This window comes from Mirounga leonina, unplaced genomic scaffold, assembly GCF_011800145.1.
Source record: "Mirounga leonina isolate KUSES-001 unplaced genomic scaffold, KU_Mleo_1.0 Mir_321, whole genome shotgun sequence".
NCBI lineage: Eukaryota > Metazoa > Chordata > Mammalia > Carnivora > Phocidae > Mirounga > Mirounga leonina.
Window position 1 is genome coordinate 3,606,782 of NW_023270680.1, and position 17,468 is coordinate 3,624,249.

A 17,468-nucleotide genomic window follows, 5' to 3' on the forward strand; every position below is an offset into this window, starting at 1 on the left:
TGCATGGTCCAATGATAAGCACACGTGATTTAGTTGTTAGATACGTTTTTTCTGGTGAAGTAGTTTAACCGCTAGTTACTATAAAGTTCTAATATTTTAAGTACTTTTTGCTGTTTTTCAGAAATGTAAGCAGCTGTGTTATAATCATTATTAGACTTGTTTTAGTGTTTTGTTTTGTTTTTTTTTAAAGATTTTATTTATTTATTTGAGAGAGAGAATGAGAGACAGAGAGCACGAGAGGGGAGAGGGTCAGAGGGAGAAGCAGATCCCCCGCTGAGCAGGGAGCCCGATGCGGGACTCGATCCCGGGACTCCAGGATCATGACCTGAGCCGAAGGCAGTCGCTTAACCAACTGAGCCACCCAGGCGCCCATGTTTTTGTGTTTTGTTTGCATTATAGAGATAAAATTTGATGTGAAAACCAATTGTAGTTTAAGAAAAACAAAGCAGTGTTGTATGTACTTGATATTTTTATAAAAATGTGTTTACTAATATAAAATTAGATAGTCATTTGTAATTTTCATCTACTTCTATTTTTCCATTCTGCAAATACAATTTTATCTAATCCTAGAAGAAGCAAACTGCATAATACTGGAGGATAAGGGGATCATAAAAGAAAATTTCTTTTCTTTCTTTCTCTTTTTTTAAAGATTTATTTATTTTAGAGAGCATGAGCAGGGTGGGCAAAGGGGGAGAGAGAGAGAGAGTAGCAGACTCCCCACTGAGCACAGAGTCTGACACAGGGGCTCAATCCCACGACCCTGAGATCATGACCTTAGCTGAAATCCAGAGTCAGATGCTTAACTTGCTGAGCTACCCTGGCGCCCGTAAAAGAATATTTCTTTGAGAAATTGAACTTGCTGTTGTTGTTTTTTTTTTCCTTTTAATTTTATGTTTAAGTAGTCTCTACCCACAGCGTGGGGCTCGAACGCACAACTCTGAGACCAAGTTACACACTCCACTGATGGAGCCAGCCACGCACCCTGAAATTGTGAACTTATTTTTAAGTTCTGTAGTACTCTGGGGATAGTAAATACTGTTGAACTGCTTTTGGAAAAGTTTTCTGCAAGGTGTGATGTCTGGTTTTGTTGTTATTTTTGAGATGGGCAATATGTATGGGTGGCAGGAAGTGGCTGGGCTACACAGGAGTTACGTTTGTGCTATGGTAGGAGACTCTCTTTAGCTCGCTTGTCTGTCGGTGTCTTACACGTCTTGTACCTTTTGTTAAGTCCCAAATACTGGATCTTAACCTGTGGTTACAGTGTACCTGTGGTCTTAAAAGTACAGTGCTCTACTTATTTCTGTACTCGGTCTTCCTTAAAGAAGGTGATCAGATGTGGAATCTATTTTTAAAGAACAGACGCGAGCTGGGGGCACCCGGCTGGCTCAGGCAGTGGAGCATGCAGCTTTTGCTCTTGGGGTTGTGAGTTGGAGCCCCACGTTGGGCGTAGAGATGATGTAGAAAGATTTCTTTTTTTTAAAAACACACAAGAGGTAGTATGTTTTAAAAAGTGCACTAAAATATCGTTAAGAAGGGGGACCAGCTCTGGGCCATCTCCTGTTATTTTACATAGACCAGATCTTTATTATTGTTTTTTCCTTTTCTACTAGGTTGAACTTGGTTGCTGTCAGTGTAAATGTAGTTCTGTGAGCATGTGAGTTTCTCCTTCATGCCAAGTGCTTCTGCCTAGTGCTGGTCCTAAACCATAAAACAGACTAGCATAGTTCAGTGAAGCCAGTTTTGGCCGAGTAAAATTATAAAACTAGTGGGGATAGTATTGCTGTGTTTTAACAAAGACCCTTGGAGATTTCTTACTGATGGCAGTTTGCCCTGGGGTCTGCCTGTTACTTTCGCTAAACTGAATTTTGCTTTGTAAGATGACCCCCAGACTGATAAAACATTCACGTTAGGAAGCCTAATTTTGGAATCATCATGGAGTCTGTTCGAATCAGTAGTCTTCCTTGGCACACAAACAGATGTGAATTACACTGATCTGTTGAGCAAAGTGAAGTTCACTGCAGTCTTGGAGCAAGATCTCTCAGTATTAATTTTCTGTGTCACTTATTTAACCGCTGTTTATCTGCACTTCGTGTGCACAAGGCCCAGGGCTAGGCCATCTCTATTGGGCACAGGGCGAGTAGGACTCTGTACAGAAGCTGATCTGCAGACATAGATCAGGGACTCCTGAAGCTGTCAGCAAGAACTCCACCTATCCTAGGAGAAGTGGGGATTCGTTAAAGGAGCTTAGGCCGGGGAAAGACAGGATTGCAGTGAACTTCACTTTGCTTAGTACATTTCTGTAATTCACATCCTTTTGTGTGCCAAGGATATCTACTGACTCAGACTCCATGATGAACCCTATATAAAATGAATAGTTTGGAGAAGGGGTATGTAATTTAGTTTTTTACTTGTTTTCAATGATACATATGTGAATTTGCTCTGGAGAATTACATCACGCTCACTTAAGTGTACAGAAATTCAGCTCTACCCATCTGACTAAAGAGTAAAAAAGGCAGTCAGTACAAGTACCACTAAATTTCCATATTTTAAGGAATTAGTATCTAGTTGGTATTAATGCTAAGGTTCTTCCTGCTCTTCCCCAACAGTGGTAAGCTTTACTTTCTTAAAAATCCATTTTGTTTGACAATTTTATGAAAACTTCAGAAATTCTTAATTTAGAACTAGTACATCTAGAAATTGTATTAGGTGGAAATGCCTCCAGTTTTTTAGTTAAAAATCAGAGAAGTCTTAGGCAACCTAATATTAAACCTGTTTTTCATAGAATTACTTAAGATTGTTTGAAAAATTCAAATCTTAGATGAAAATATGTTATTCTAGGCTATGCGTGATATAGTAGGAGAACTAATATTTTTATTTCCTGTTGGTGAATTTTATTGAGAGAATTGAATAAACAGTTTTTAAGACAAAGATTTGAATGTCAAAGTAGTAAATATCATAAGAAAAGTATCCTTATGTTTGATGTTTTTGGAAAATACTGCTTTAGCTCTTGGCATTGAGCTTCTCCCCCCCGCCCCCCGCCCCGGAATTCGGTGAAGTGCTTTGTGATTTAGGTTTGCATCTAAGAATTAGATCCGTGTATTTAATTTTCACTGTGGATACAGCTCTTAGTGCTGTACTTTAAAACATTTCTCATCACAAACTTTAATTCCCAGGGTGTTTTATTTTTTCAGGTCTGAGTTATGAATCTTTCTTTGAAATACAAAAATGTATCACAATTGATAGCGTTATCAGAGAATGAATTCTTTTCATACTCCTTTTAATATCACATTATTACTCTGCCAAATGTAAAATATGTCTCAGCTCTCTAAACAGTGAGTCCTCACAGGAGCTGATGGGCACAGGAAGTAAGCGTCTGCCCTTAAGTGCTGTGTGAGGGCCCGTCCCTCCCTCCGTGTCCGCTCTGTACGCTCCGTCCGGTCTTGCCGTCTACCACCTGCCGTCCCTCATGCTCTCATGAAGCATTCTCACTCATGTTAAGATCTTTGAATGTAGTTTCACAGAACACTTGTGGTTTTCTTTGTTGTTTTGTTTTTGTGGGGGAGTGGGGTGGGGAGGCTCATTTACCTTTCTGCACGTGAGTTCTCTTTGTGTCGGTTTGAATTCTGTTTTCATTTCCAAATGCTCTTTGTTTTACGTGTTAGTCCGATAGGATTCCTTTTCCATAAAGGCTGTCCCTGATGTTTTTGTCACTAACGTGAAGTTTGAAGTCTTGTTTTTATCCATAAGTATATTTTCCAGTTACGTTATTTATCCTCAAAGAGGTGTTTTTTGTTTTTAAAGTTTGCCCACATAAAAAGGTAACACTAAAATGTTGGTTAGTAATATTTTAAAGTGTTGCTTTGAGATTTTGCTAACCTAATTTGTTTTAAGTGTTGGTGTAATTGCTATTTTTAAGCATATGGGTAAATCCTGAGTAACTCAGGTTGTGAAGATTCTTGACCTAGGGTATTTTAAAAACCTGTTCAGTCATTGATTTTGAATTGATGTACTGGGTAAAAGCTGGTATTTCAGGGTAGCCAGTTAAATACCAAGTACTTTGGCTGCTGAATAATTTCTGAGTGATTTTTGTTGGAATTAAAACTAAAAATTACATTAAAAAAAAGACTACTAGTAAGTTTAAATTAGTCTTCCTAGCAATTACATTATTACTTAGGCTAACCCAGTAAGATTTCCATTTGTGTTTCCCGTGGGGCTGTAGCACCTCACGGGTAGGTCTGCGTGTGCTCTGCTTCCGTGGAGCGGGTGCAGGGTATCAGGTGGTGGTGATGGACACGTCCTGGGTGTGTTTTATGTGGCATTTCATGCAAATCGTGTTTGATGAGACTGCCGCCTCAAATTCCATTTCTTTCTGATTAGAGCCCTTGCAGATGTGAATCTAGACTTTATTCCAGCCTTTCTTTTGAACCCCTAACTGTTTTTACAACTTGCCTGCAATGCCTTGTAATTATTAGCACTTAAGATCGGGAAGGAATGATGGGCATTTTCTCTTATCAGATCTACCAGTAGTCGCAGGCGAGTACAGGACGAGAGCCTTCCAGCTGTCAAACACTGTCAGGCTTGCGGGGAGAGAATGCAGTTTAAAATGCAGGTGACATAATACCCAACATCCTCCATTTGCTAGTGGGTTTCTGATTAATCATGATTACCATATATTATCATACCATCAGATTTAATCATATCAATGAATTCCCATCTGCAGCAGGAACAGGAACAGCTAAACACTGTGGTAACAGCTATTAAGTGTGGTGGTTAGGAGATTCAGCGCCCCGTTGACTTGACTTGCCGTCCTGCCAGCGCACATTGCGTGTGCCGGGTAGAGATCGGCTGGGTGGGCGTCTGCACACGTAACTCCGAGCCCTGGGACTCCTGACTGAAATTACATGAAGTGGCTTTCTTGTACAGTAAGTGAGCCAGTAGGCCACATTATAAAAGCTGCCTTCTAAAAGTGTGTGCTAAACTGTCATGTTGAGTCTTTGGCTAAGTAAAACTGTTAATGTGGAAACGAAAACCTTTCATGCATCCTTTCATAAATAGTAGACTAAAACTCTTGAGTGCAGTTTACTCTAATCTTAGTAATGTAACAATCCAGCCAGTGCGGGATTGACGATAATACAGATTGTCAAACTCTCAGAACCTCCTGTGTGTGCCAAGAAAATCTTTATGGCCTGTTTTTACTGATGGATCCTGCAAAGCACACCAATTTTTATCTTTAATACTTACTTTCTCTGGCGTTTCTGAAGACCTATAGGTCTGTTAAAATGCATTTTTAAGATACTTTGAAAGAGGTCCTGTTTTATTATAAAGGACTAGGAAGCACTTCTTCCAAAAGATTAGAAACTTAAAAAACTTTTTTACAATTTGGTCCTTTTGATGCACAAGCCTGTGAAAATTCACAAGTACATACAGTTGTGTAATCACTACAATTAAGATGTTGAGAGCGGTCCTGTCTCCTGAAGGGCTTCCTCATGCTGCCCTTCTGTGGTCACTCCTCTCCCCATCCCAGCCCCTGGCATCCAGATCTGTTTCTTGTCACTGAAATCCTGTCGTGGACTCCCGTGGCATGTTTGGTTTGAGTCTGGGTTCTTTCCTTTGCCACAGTGCTGTTGAGATTCTTTCATCCAGTATGTTGCACCTGTAAGTGGCTCGTCTTTTTTTATTGGCAAGTATTATTCTACCGTATGGGTGTACCACAGTCTGTTTATCCATTCACCATGTGGACGTTTGGGTTATTTCTAGTCTTTGGTTCTTATGAATAAAGTTGGTATAAACGTGTGCATCATTTTCTGTGTGAATGTAGTTGTCGGTAAATAGCTAGGAGTGGGGATTGTGGGTCATGTGGTGGGTGTATTCACAGATGAGAATTTTTTTTTTTTTAAAGATTTTATTTATTTATTTGACAGAGAGAGACACAGCGAGAGAGGGAACACAAGCAGGGGGAGTGGGAGAGGGAGAAGCAGGCTCCCCGCAGAGCAGGGAGCCCGATGCGGGACTCGATCCCAGGACCCTGGGATCATGACCTGAGCTGAAGGCAGTCGCTTAACCAACTGAGCCACCCAGGCGCCCCACAGATGAGAATTTTTAAACAGACTGTGCTCTTAGTTGGTAGAGCTGCTGCTCCATCCTTTTTTGAGTGAGGAAATAGTCTTCTTCGAGCATGTACTGTTGAAAATCATTGGGAAAGGAAACAATTACTGAGTGCTTACTGTGTCGTAAAGTTTGCTCGGAGCTTGTGTTCAACAGCCATGTGAAGGGAACATTTTCTCCAGTTTACAGATGGGGAAACGGAGTCTTGGAAAGATTCAGTTGCTCAAGTTCACATAACTGGGTGCAGGAGATGGGGTTGCAGCCGTGCCAGTCCGAGTCTCTTAGTCATGGTGTACCTGCCCATTTCTCTCTGAGTATTAAAATGCACATGAGTAAACTGGCAGATTGGATCCGAACTGTATTTAAGTTTGTGCTTTGGTGAGCGCTGTGAATTATCACAGACCTGTACCTCTGAAACAAATAATACATTATATGTTAAAAAAAAAAAAAAAAAAAGTAGCAGGAAGGGAAAAATGAAGGGGGGGGATTCGGAGGGGGAGACGAACCATGAGAGACTATGGACTCTGACAAACAAACTGAGGGTTCTAGAGGGGAGGGGGTGGGGGAGTGGGTTAGCCTGGTGATGGGTATTAAGTGCATGGAGCACTGGGTGTTATATGAAAACAGTGAATCTTGGATCACTACATCAAAAACTAATGATGTAATGTGTGGTGATTAACATAACATAATAAATGCAATTCAAATCTAAAAAAAAATTGTGACTGTCAGTAAGAGCTGGGAGGGCTGGTACTGTGCTTGGGTGGGATTGTTTGGGGAGGACAGCAGGAGGGGTAAGGTGCAGGGATAAAGGGCTTTTCATTGTATGAAATAAGAAACAAATAGGCTTCAGTATGTTCATCAAGAGCAGGGTTTTGTACTAAGTTAAAGATGTTATAATGTGTACTACGTGCTCTGGCTTCACTGCTTGAGGCAATACCATTATCTTCATGTATTTAAGTCCATGTGGGGTCTGCCCCCCATCTGTGAAGGCTGGTGCTCAGCCCTGGGTATGTGCTTCTTCAGAATGTTTAGAAAGCATCTCCCAATACAAAAATAGGTATTAAGCAAGGCACAATGTGAAAGAAGAAAGATCCATGAAAATACTAAAATAAGAGGATTAATATTGTGATAGAAGAGCATAATTTTAATTATGTCAGGGGTCACTAGTGGTCTTTATTCTCTGCATTTAACCCACATTTAATCAGAATTAACTGAGAGGCGTTCTTAAGTGTCTGTTGGTCTCTTATATAGTTCTTTGCATTTTAAGTGAGATTAATAAATGAAAACATGCTGTAAAGGAAGGTTGTAATTCATTGAAAGATTCATGAAGTTTCAATGACATTGTTAAGGTATTTAATTAGTCTTATTAAAATATACCAAGTGACCCTGTTAGGGAAGCTGATAAGTCATACAATAGCTGTTAGAGCCTCTTTATTCTCTGCATTATACGATTAACTTTGGGCTAAGCAATTTATGCAGAGTTCTCATCTTTTTTTTTTGTGGTTGAAGTTGTCAGTTCTTCCTGAGTAGGATTAACACAGATAACATCATGTAATTAACAAGAGATGCGGAACACGTGAGAGTGCGGTTTGTGTAAGAATTATATGAGAATGATAATTTTTTTACCTTAGACTCTTAAAGGGATATAAAGAAAAGCAAAATAGAGCAATTAGTTGAAAGGATTAAGGTAGCCTTTTCTTTCAAAAGGCAGACGAATTAGTACTGAAAGTTCTGTTAAATGATGTATTCACAGTTCACTAACAGTCTTAAAATAATTGTGCATTTGGTGGAGGGAATTGGTAATTTATTATCTTTTATACCCGTGAAATGATAGAAGTTCTTAAATGAATGCGCCCATCAGGAGAGCCTCCAAGGTGGGGAATGCCAGCCTGGAACCGTGGCTTACTCAGCATTACCTGAAGACACATTGGTCACAGACGAAAGCCGTGTGTGACAGCAGAAAGAGCACTTCATAAAGCAAGAGTCCGAAAATGGGCCTTTGTGTCCTGAGTTTTGTGTGGACAGTGGAGTGTGGGCTAATCCACTTTTAACTCTCTAAACCTGAGTTTCTTCATCCCTTAAAGGGAAAGTTGTTTGTTGTGCCTGTTTCTTGGCACCGTGTTTGTGAAAGATACGGTGTTGTACTTGACTGGTTCGGGGTCAGGGTGTGAATGAGGCTGCACATGACAGAAAACTCACTTAACAATGACTTAAACCAAGTGTCTTTACTTTTTGCATAAAAACGAGAAAGTTCTGGGTTGGTATAGCAATTCTGTGATGTTACAGGGACCCATATATTTTTCTTTTTCTTTTTTTTTTTTTTTTAAAGATTTTATTTATTTATTCATGAGAGACAGAGAGAGAGAGAGAGAGAAGCAGAGGGAGAAGCAGGCTCCCAAGGAGCAGGAAGCCCGATGCGGGACTCGATCCCGGGACTCCAGGATCACGACCTGAGCCGAAGGCAGTCGCTTAACCAACTGAGCCACCCAGGCGCCCCCCATATATTTTTCTACCCAAATTCCAGGCCAAAAGAGGAGGAAGGATGGGGACGTGTTGGTCAGAACCTAGTCACACCCTTGTGACAAGTTCAAGGATTTTTAGGTGGGCAGTGCAGCCGTTTTATTACTTAGGAAGGAGTGAGAATTTATACTAGGTGGTAAGCAATTAGCAGTCGTTTCCACATGGCTAAAACTTACGGCCGGAATTCATGTAAATAAAGGGAAAAAAAGTGACCTCTGTTCAAAGTGAAATAGAAACCAGTGAGGAAAATGGCACCGTGAGCTTCATGATACCTGCTAATTGTTTAATTTCTATTTCAAAAAGGCAATTCTGATGATAGTCAATAAGAAGCTTTTAGGATCTTAAAGCTTGAAAATTTTAAAGTTCATGTAAGTATACAAATTCTCAGGTTCTGTTATCCGTTGAGGCCAGTGGACGCAGTGAGGGGCCTGCGTGTCTTCCCCAGATGATTTCTCCCTTGGGTCTGTCGTGATCTGCTACCTCTGGAGAAGTAACTATTTGTCACTCTGCTTCACTTCATGTATCAGCCACTGACTTTCTTTCTGAATAATATCTTGTAATTATCTGCCCCTTTTTTCTAATCTTCCTACCCTCTGGCCCTTACGCAGGCATTTGACGTCTTGGAAATGGGCTTCTCTCTGGTCGGATTTGATGCAGGTGTCAGTAAAGCTCTTTCTCCCCCGCCAGTGTCGTTGGGCCTGGTCGAGGCGCCTTAATCAGGCCTGCCTGGTGCTCGCTGCCCTCCACCTGGCTGCCCCAGGTCATCCCACCTGGCTGGTGTCAGCCTATGGTTTCAAGGCTCTTCTGGCAAAACCCTCTTCTTCCATTCTTCTTCTGTTGGACAAAATACCAAAGCCAGAAATTTCCTTGTTTACTCAACTTGAGTCAGCGCTTTCTTCTAAATTGTAGAGAACATCTCTGGTCCTGCCTCCTTTATCAGTTTCTCCTAGGTTGATCAGATAAGAACTGCTAATTTCTCTTACCATTCAGGCCAGCCATGGAATTTCCATGGCTGGCTGACTCTAGACTTGATTTAGTATTTACTGGTTTTTTTTGACTCCACAGCACTCACATACTCTCACACAATTACATATACATATGTGATAATGAAACAGCGAGACAGACGACGGAACATGAAATAACTGTTCCTAACAAGCACAGTGGGTGAATACGTGTGCTGTGGAGATGGGTGACCCGGGAGTGAGTCCAGGCCCTGCCACTTTCTAGCCGTGTACTGGGTGTGAGATATTGAAATGCTCACAAGATTCTGTGAGCAGAATCCCTACCTCATAGGGCATTCTAGGGTTTGAAGGAGATAGCAGAGGAGTCCCCTGCAGAGTTAGCTAGCAGCAGTATATAGGGTGGGCGGTAACCTTGGGTCAGCAGGAGCAGAGCCCAAGATGGGGATTTGGGGGCACAGGATTAGGTAAGGGCGCTGGGGATGGAAGGGGGTGGAACTGGGCTACTATGTAGTTTCAGGTCAAAGATTCTGGCCCTGGCCTGATCCTTGGGGGGTCGAGTGGGAGGGGGGCCTCTGGAGCATAAGCCCTCCCTCAGAGTTGTCCACTCTGGGGCAGTGGGCCATGGACTGTCATAGGCAGGTCTTGGAGGAGCAGCACCCATTGGCCAGGACAGCATTTGCAACAGTTGGGGCCTGCGGCGCCTGCATGCAAAGGGGACCTGGTGATGGCCCCAGAGTGTCCAGCACAGGAGGATCAGCTGGAGTGCAGTGACTGACCAACCCTGAGCCTGTAGGGGCTCGGTACTGCGAAGTGTTCTTCTCACTCACCTCGCCCTCTGGGCTCCTTCCTCTGGGCCCCACAGGCCTCTGCATGGTGGGGAAAGGGTGAGGGTCAGTCCTGGGAGTTTGTTTGTAACTGGCCAGGTCTGGAACTGGCCTGCATCACTTCTGCTCACATGCTGTCGGCTGAGAACGTGGTCACGTGGCCAGCCACATTGCCTTGCAGGACTGGCTGGGAAAGGTAGCCTGGCTGGTGCTCAGGAAGAAGATGTGGGCACAGACGGGAACATCAGGGGTCTGTGTCCTTGGTGGGGAGGAAGGCGGCTAATTTTTATATAAAGCCAGATAGCCTCATAAATAACGGATTTGTATTTCTACGAGCATCCTGCGACATTAACAAGATAATTACATTCACTTTTTCTTATTGACTTCTTTGAGCTTGGACAAACTGCCATATAGAGCTATCCAGATTTGCCTCAGTTCTAGAAATGGCATTTATTTTTATATTATATAATTTTTGGTTTAGTTTTTTACGTTTTACAAATGGCTTTATTTTTACATATTTACATTTTATTTATGGATACATTTATCATGCTGTTAGGGTAGTTATGGTCAGGTTTGCCATTATGCAGACTTGCTCCCACCATGTTTTATTTTACTCTTCCTTGAGTATTTTCTGGCTGAAGGAGTATAGTTCTAACTTGTCGATCTGTATTTACTTTTAGGATTGACCCTGTAAAAATGCCTTGTTATCATATGTGTGGTGCACGATTATTGCTAAGTACTACCATTTGGGTAAAATGAAGTGGTTTTTATTTACTTACTTTTCATTTTACTCTGGTTCTTCTGTGTGGTTTATATGAGTATCCTGCATCTTATAGGTGTATGATTTTTTTTTTTTAAGATTTATTTATTTATTTGAGAGAGAGAGCATGAGAGAGGGGCAGAGGCAGAGGGAGAAGCAAGCTCCCCCCTCTGAGCAGGGAGCCTGACACTGGGCTCGATCCCAGGACCCTGGGATCATGACCTGAGCTGAAGGCAGACGCTTAATGACTGAGCCGCCCAGGCACCCCACGGGTGTATGATTCTTAAGTTCAGTCTACAGCCCAGAAGGAAACTGGCCTGGGCTGTGCTCCTTAAAACAGCAGCGTTGGAAGGATAGCCCACAGACCGTCCGTCTAATTTTCATTCTTCATTTTCTGTTCTCTGAAAATAGGGGGATGGTTGCAGGATGGAGGAGTCCCTGTTCATCTCACTTTTCCTCTATTTTACATCACAGTAGAGCAAGTTAAAATGATTTCTATCCTACAGTTAAGTCAGAGAACTGGATTCTGTTGATGTTGGCTTCTCTTTGGTCCTGGTGCACTGTGTATGTTCTCAGTCTGCTCGGCCCAAGAGCCTCCGGGGCTCGCTGCCCAGTGCCTCGTCGGTCTGTTCCAGCCTCCCTTATGTCCGTCCTAGAGCACTCAGCCATCTACTTTCTGTGTGCTCTGTGGGCAGCCAGGGTTTAACCCACTGTAGTGTTTTAGATTCAAATGGGCTGGGATTTCCTTGCTATTAGAAATGGGCGGTTTATTCATTTGTTAAATACCTGTAAACGTCGTGTACCAGGCCCTGTGCCAAGCATGAAAATGCATTGGTGAATAAAAGAGACCATGGTCTCACCCCTCCCGGGCCTGTCAGTTGAAGGGCAGAGAGCAGTGGAGTGGGTGTGCGACAGGCGTGGGCCTGCTGGGGTGTTGGCGGCTCCGCTGCGAAGCCTCCTTCTGTGACTCGGGTGAGACTGCAGGAAGGGGGCCCGCGCTGGTCTGTTTTGCGCTGTGTGAGGAGACATGGCGCTCGTCAGCAGCTCTGTGATAGGCTTACGGTATGGAATGCTGTCTGCAGAAACGTCACGTATGGATGACAGCAGCGGCGGGCGTTGTGAACTTCTCTTACTCACCGGGTACTGTCCTAGGCACTTTGAACGTGTTCTCTCATCTCCTCCCCTGAGAAGCGGGTCCCATCAGTATCCCTGCCTTTTCTAGATAAGAGAACGGAGGCCCAGAGAGGCTCGGTGGCATGCTCAGGGCTGTGCTAGGTGATGGGAGGGCGGGTGCTGCCACCTGCTCCCTCAGCCTCTGCCAGCCAGCGCCTTTCGGAGAGACGACCAGCTGGAAGACCGGTTCTGGCTGAACAGGGACTGATGAAGAAAGGGTATGGGAGGGCCTCGTTACATATTGCTCACCTTTGAATGCTTGTGTCTAAATGCAATCAGGCAGCACGTAGGTAATTAGTAAAAGGAAAGAAGGTCTGGAAAGAGATGAAAATCACAATATTAGAATTCTAAAGGGGGCAAGATTTATGATCCCAGTGTATTTCAGTTTAATACAAAAATGTCTTTAGAACTAGTTATGAATATTTAAAATAATCTCCCAGGAATGTTGAAAACTAACCACATTGGTTTCTCTTTGAGTTCATTCTCATAATTCAGTAACTGCTTCCTTTTGGAAACGGATGAAGGGGGTTGAGAATACTTAACCCTGATCTCAATCTGGGGCAAAGTCAAAATCAAAACTTAGCAGACCTTCTGCTTATAATGGAAGGGAAGCCAGTCTACTTTTCCAGTTACATTTTGCCTTATCTATAATGAGAAAACCTATCTTTTGGAGGCCTTGAAATTAACTCTCTAATGGAAGGAGAAAACGAAGGCTCTGAAGAGCCCTGTTGTCGCAGCCATGTGGCCAGTCCTGTCTGGGACTTCCTCAGCAGGGGAGGGACGTGGGGCAGGATAACGCAGTCGTGGAATTTATCGCTTCCAACAGATTTTAGAAGAAACCGAGTATTTTCCAGTTCTCTGTAAACCCTGCATGATGTAAGCCCGGCGCGAAAACTAGCAGGAAGTATTGGGCCTTCACCTGCTAAATCACGAAGAAAGCCATGGTTTTTAGTCAAGACAGAAGAGTCAGGAGCCTCTTTCCGCTTCCTGTAATTATGAGTAGAGTCAGGAGGAAGGTGAGGAGAAACTGCTGGTCCCCGCGTGAAGGAGTGCCAGCTCCAGAGGCAGTTGCCTGGGCCCGACTTGTGCCTCCGATCCGAGGCGTGGGTGACACGGACGGAAACGCGGTGCACACTGGGTCCTGTAGGGCACTCACGGGAAAGGAGTGCCGGTGGGGCTTGCCTGGGGCAGGCCACAGCAGTGCTGGTCCGGGAGTGGCTCGGGACCGTGGAGAAATGACACTTTGCTCTCCCCTTTGTTGGAGTGGGTGCAACAGTTGGTACGTTTGTAAGTAGTTCCCACAATGAATGCCGCTGCTTTCCAGCTCTTGGTACAACACAGGACCTCAGGGCTGAGTGGAAATAACCCGAGGACTCCCCCTCTTTCTAAGAAAGTACGTTTTATTCTGTCTGTCCTCTTCTCTGAACTGTGTCCCTGCGTCTGTGTTTTTTCAGCTCCTCGACTGATGCAGTGCATGAGTTACGAGCCCTGAATTTTGCTGACTCAAATTCAGGATGAAAGCTTGCCAACAAATCAGTAGTGTAATACTTTCAACCCTGGTCATAATTTAGCGTACCGTTCCTACTTTTTAATGAAAAATCTGACCAGTGTCATCATAGAGTGAACGTTAGCAGCAAGCACATTATTCATGCTAGAATGTTCTATGTAGATGGATAGGAATGAAAGCAGATAGGACACAGGATGCAGAGAGCATTGCTGGGTGAGAGGACTGGGAGTCCCTATCAGCCCAGAGGAGGAAGCACCTTACGTGGTAGGAGCATTAGGGAGGACAGAGCCGTGAGGGCGGAGGGACCAGGAGATGCTCTGAGATGGCAGAGTATCCTGGGCAGTAGGTGAGAAACTGCCGAGGGACATTGATAGGCCAATTAAAGTGAAATCCACACTCTTAGTGATTCCAGCTTTATCCAGCAGCACTCAGTGGTGTGTGGAGAAGTGGGACGTGGGTAGGTACATGGTCCATGGGCCATGTGCAGGGCAGATCTCCCGAAATCGTGAGCCGGCCAGACGGAGCTGCAAGAGAGGAAAGTAGGGCAGGAGAAAATGGAGTGCCTGTACCGAGGACTTACCGGAGAAGCCCTTCTCTGTAGAGATTTTGCATTTTGGCTGAGACAGCGGGTAGAGTGAAAATTTTCCAAAGACGGGGATGAGGTATGAAATATGGAAGTTTGTGTATGACGTGATGGTTTCCAGAATTCACAGTTCTGTTAGCTGTAGGCTATTGTTTTCATGTCTGAGTCAAGAGAAAATCTGGTTTTTAAAATCCCCAAATTTAGTAATTTTGATAAGATTTATATCATATGGGTTGAAACTTCCCGTGTTTCATTTTCATGTTAAGAAAAAAATGAACCCTTTGGGAGCTTTTAACTTGTTTTTCTTGAGTATTGAAATCTCTTGATTTAAAAAAAAAAAAAAATAGGAGCGCCTGGGTGGCTCAGTCGGTTGGGTGTCCGACAACTCTTGCCCTGGGCTCAGGTCTTGATCTCAGGGTCGTGAGTTCAGGCCCCACACTGGGCTTCACGCTGGGCGTGGAGCCTACTTAAAAAATGATAATCATAAAATAAATAAAATTTAAAAGAAAATAGAATGATGTCATCGTGGGCAAATTATTTAATGTCCTGAGTTTCCGTTTCCTTGGCTGTGAAATGGGTCTTGCGCTCCTGCTGTGCTTTGAGTTCGTGAGCTCAGGTGGTCGGGGCTCTGCACAGAACTTGATGTGGAGTATGTAAGGCACCAGTGACCACTGTGGCCATTGTGCCGAGGGACTCAGGGCCCCCAGTGCCCATTGGCCCTTACTCTGAAGTCGGTGCTCATACGGTATCAATCCTCGACTGGCTCACGTTGGCTTTACCAAGGTGGTTTATTGAAATCCTGGGCAGATCACTGCAGTCGTTGGTCACTGTGCCGTAGGGGCTGTGTCCGGAGCGTTGGCTCACGTGTACGGAGGCTGGGCATCTGTGCAAAGCAGAAGTGTCTCCCGTTGTGGCTTGCTGGTAACTAGACCTTAGCCTTGGTTCACACCCTGCCCCGGGCTCTGGCTCAGTTCTCTGGGCTCCTGACCTGGCTTCCCCTGGGCTGCAAGACCAGCCAGAGGAACAAGAGAATTGGCATTGAATCCAGGTAGCCCACCCATTTCCAGACCCAGCACTTCACTAGTCCATTTCCCGAGTCTCCCTCACCAGGGCCCGTCCCGTTGCCGCCCCCACGCCCTGCATGCAGGCAGACCCACAGGTTCCCTCGCAGGTCGCTCTAGCACTAGTCCAGGTGTTATGACTTGGTCTTTAAACTTGTTACGTGATTCTCAGAACTTGGACAGACCCAGTGTTCCCAAGAGTTGACTTGGATCCCACGGTTCTCCAGGATAGTTCTCTTGGACTCTCCCAGTGGTGACAGTCCTCTTGCCGATGGGCCATTTCCATGCCTGATGGGCTTTTCTGGAGCTTTTCATGGGTGCTATTCCGTTTACTGTGCATTGTTCTTACAATGCCACAGGGAAAACAGACTTTTAAGGAGAGAGGGAAGGTAAATGTAGTTTGCAAAAACATTTTCAATGTTGTAAGATGCTGTCACATTTAGAGGCAACAGCTAAATGTATTAGTAATAAGATGACAGAAAAGGAGTTAGAACTTCAAGTTTATGAGAAAGGAGCATGATTTTTAAAAGTTTAGAAATGCTGAGTTTCAAAGATGTTTTTAAATGACAGTTATTTTGATGATCTGTATAATTAATGAATTCTTTCTGGAGAAGTGAAAAAAATTGGTGAGGCTTTCTTTAAATGCCTCACTCCCTCCCCCCCCCAAAAAACAAAGAAAGAATGCAAATGTGAGGGCGCCTGGGTGGCTCAGTTGGTTAAGCGACTGCCTTCGGCTCAGGTCATGATCCTGGAGTCCTGGGATCGAGCCCCGCATCGGGCTCCCTGCTCGGCGGGGGGTCTGCTTCTCCCTCTGACCCTCTTCCCTCTCGTGCTCTCTCTTTCTCATTCTCTCTCTTAAATAAATAAATAAAATCTTAAAAAAAAAAGAATGCAAATGTGGTACTTTTAAAGATCTCTGTGAATACTTAAAAGGCCAACTAAAAAATGAAGTAATTTAGTTTGTCTCTAGAGTTCTAGTGGAAGAATGTTAATCTGTACGAGTTCAAAGTGTCTTATCCAGTGGAATCCGACTTTGAAACATGTCTTTTGTAGCAATACATATATGGTACGGTTTCTTAAATATTTCACATTGTCCTGTTACATCAGAGCTTGCTGATGTTTATTATGGTACACATTCAGGGTCTTTTTCTTCTTTAGAAACAAAGCAGCTTCATAACTGTAGTTTATGGTTGTGTTCAAAAGGCAGCAAATTATAGCATGTTCAAGAAGATCAGTGCCAAGGACGATGGAGGTAGACATTTAGCCTTTTAGATTAATGGGCAAGAAGGGTCAGTAATCGCATAGGTTTCAGTAAGCTTAAAGATAATGTTCTTTTTCTGCTATAGTGATACTGGAACATGGAATTCATGTTTCAGTGCTGCATTTTGATGTTTGACTGTTTCATTAACGGTAGGATCACTTCATAACATCTAGTTATATATGGGGGGCTATAGGAGGCAGTTACTGGATGTTTTCAGGTTGGAACCACGTATGTATTCATTTCTGGAAATGGCCGACTATTTTCCTGCCTCTCATCTTGTTTTCCCTTTGTTCCGTAGGGCCCTCCAGAGTTCCCGCAGCATGCACCTGGGCCTGTACCCAGCAATTTCAGCCAGCCCCCAAGACTTCCCCTCCAGGACCAGTGGAGGGCCCCGCCCCCGCCACAGGAGCGAGACCCTTTCTTCTTAGGAGGTAAAGGACTGTGCAGGCTCACAGAACAAAGTCGTACTGGGTGATGTGCCTGAACACATTCATGTTTTAAACTGAATTGAGCTTCCAGTAGGAGATTTTTGTGAAGATTGTCAGATTTTTGTACCAGAGCACTTCCTGTCATTTCAGATGCTAAAATTGGACATTGTTGGTATCTACAATGTGAGAATCTCCTACAAAGGAGGCAGTCCTCTATAGAAAAGGAGTAATGAAGTAATCTAGAAATAAGTTGTAAAATGTAGCATTCACCTCCTACCCACCAC

General features: G+C 43.8%; 1 protein-coding gene across 5 annotated transcripts in view; it reads left to right on the top strand.

The window, feature by feature from the left end:
* The window catches only part of RBM33 (RNA binding motif protein 33), a 127,124-nt gene that overhangs the window by 65,136 nt on the left and 44,520 nt on the right, over window positions 1-17,468 (top strand). For all 5 annotated transcript variants that reach the window (XM_035029865.1, XM_035029866.1, XM_035029867.1 and 2 more), the window contains one exon: window positions 17,055-17,187. In XM_035029865.1, coding sequence (XP_034885756.1) covers window positions 17,055-17,187 — 133 coding nt within the window. The remainder of the gene's footprint in view (window positions 1-17,054; window positions 17,188-17,468) is intronic.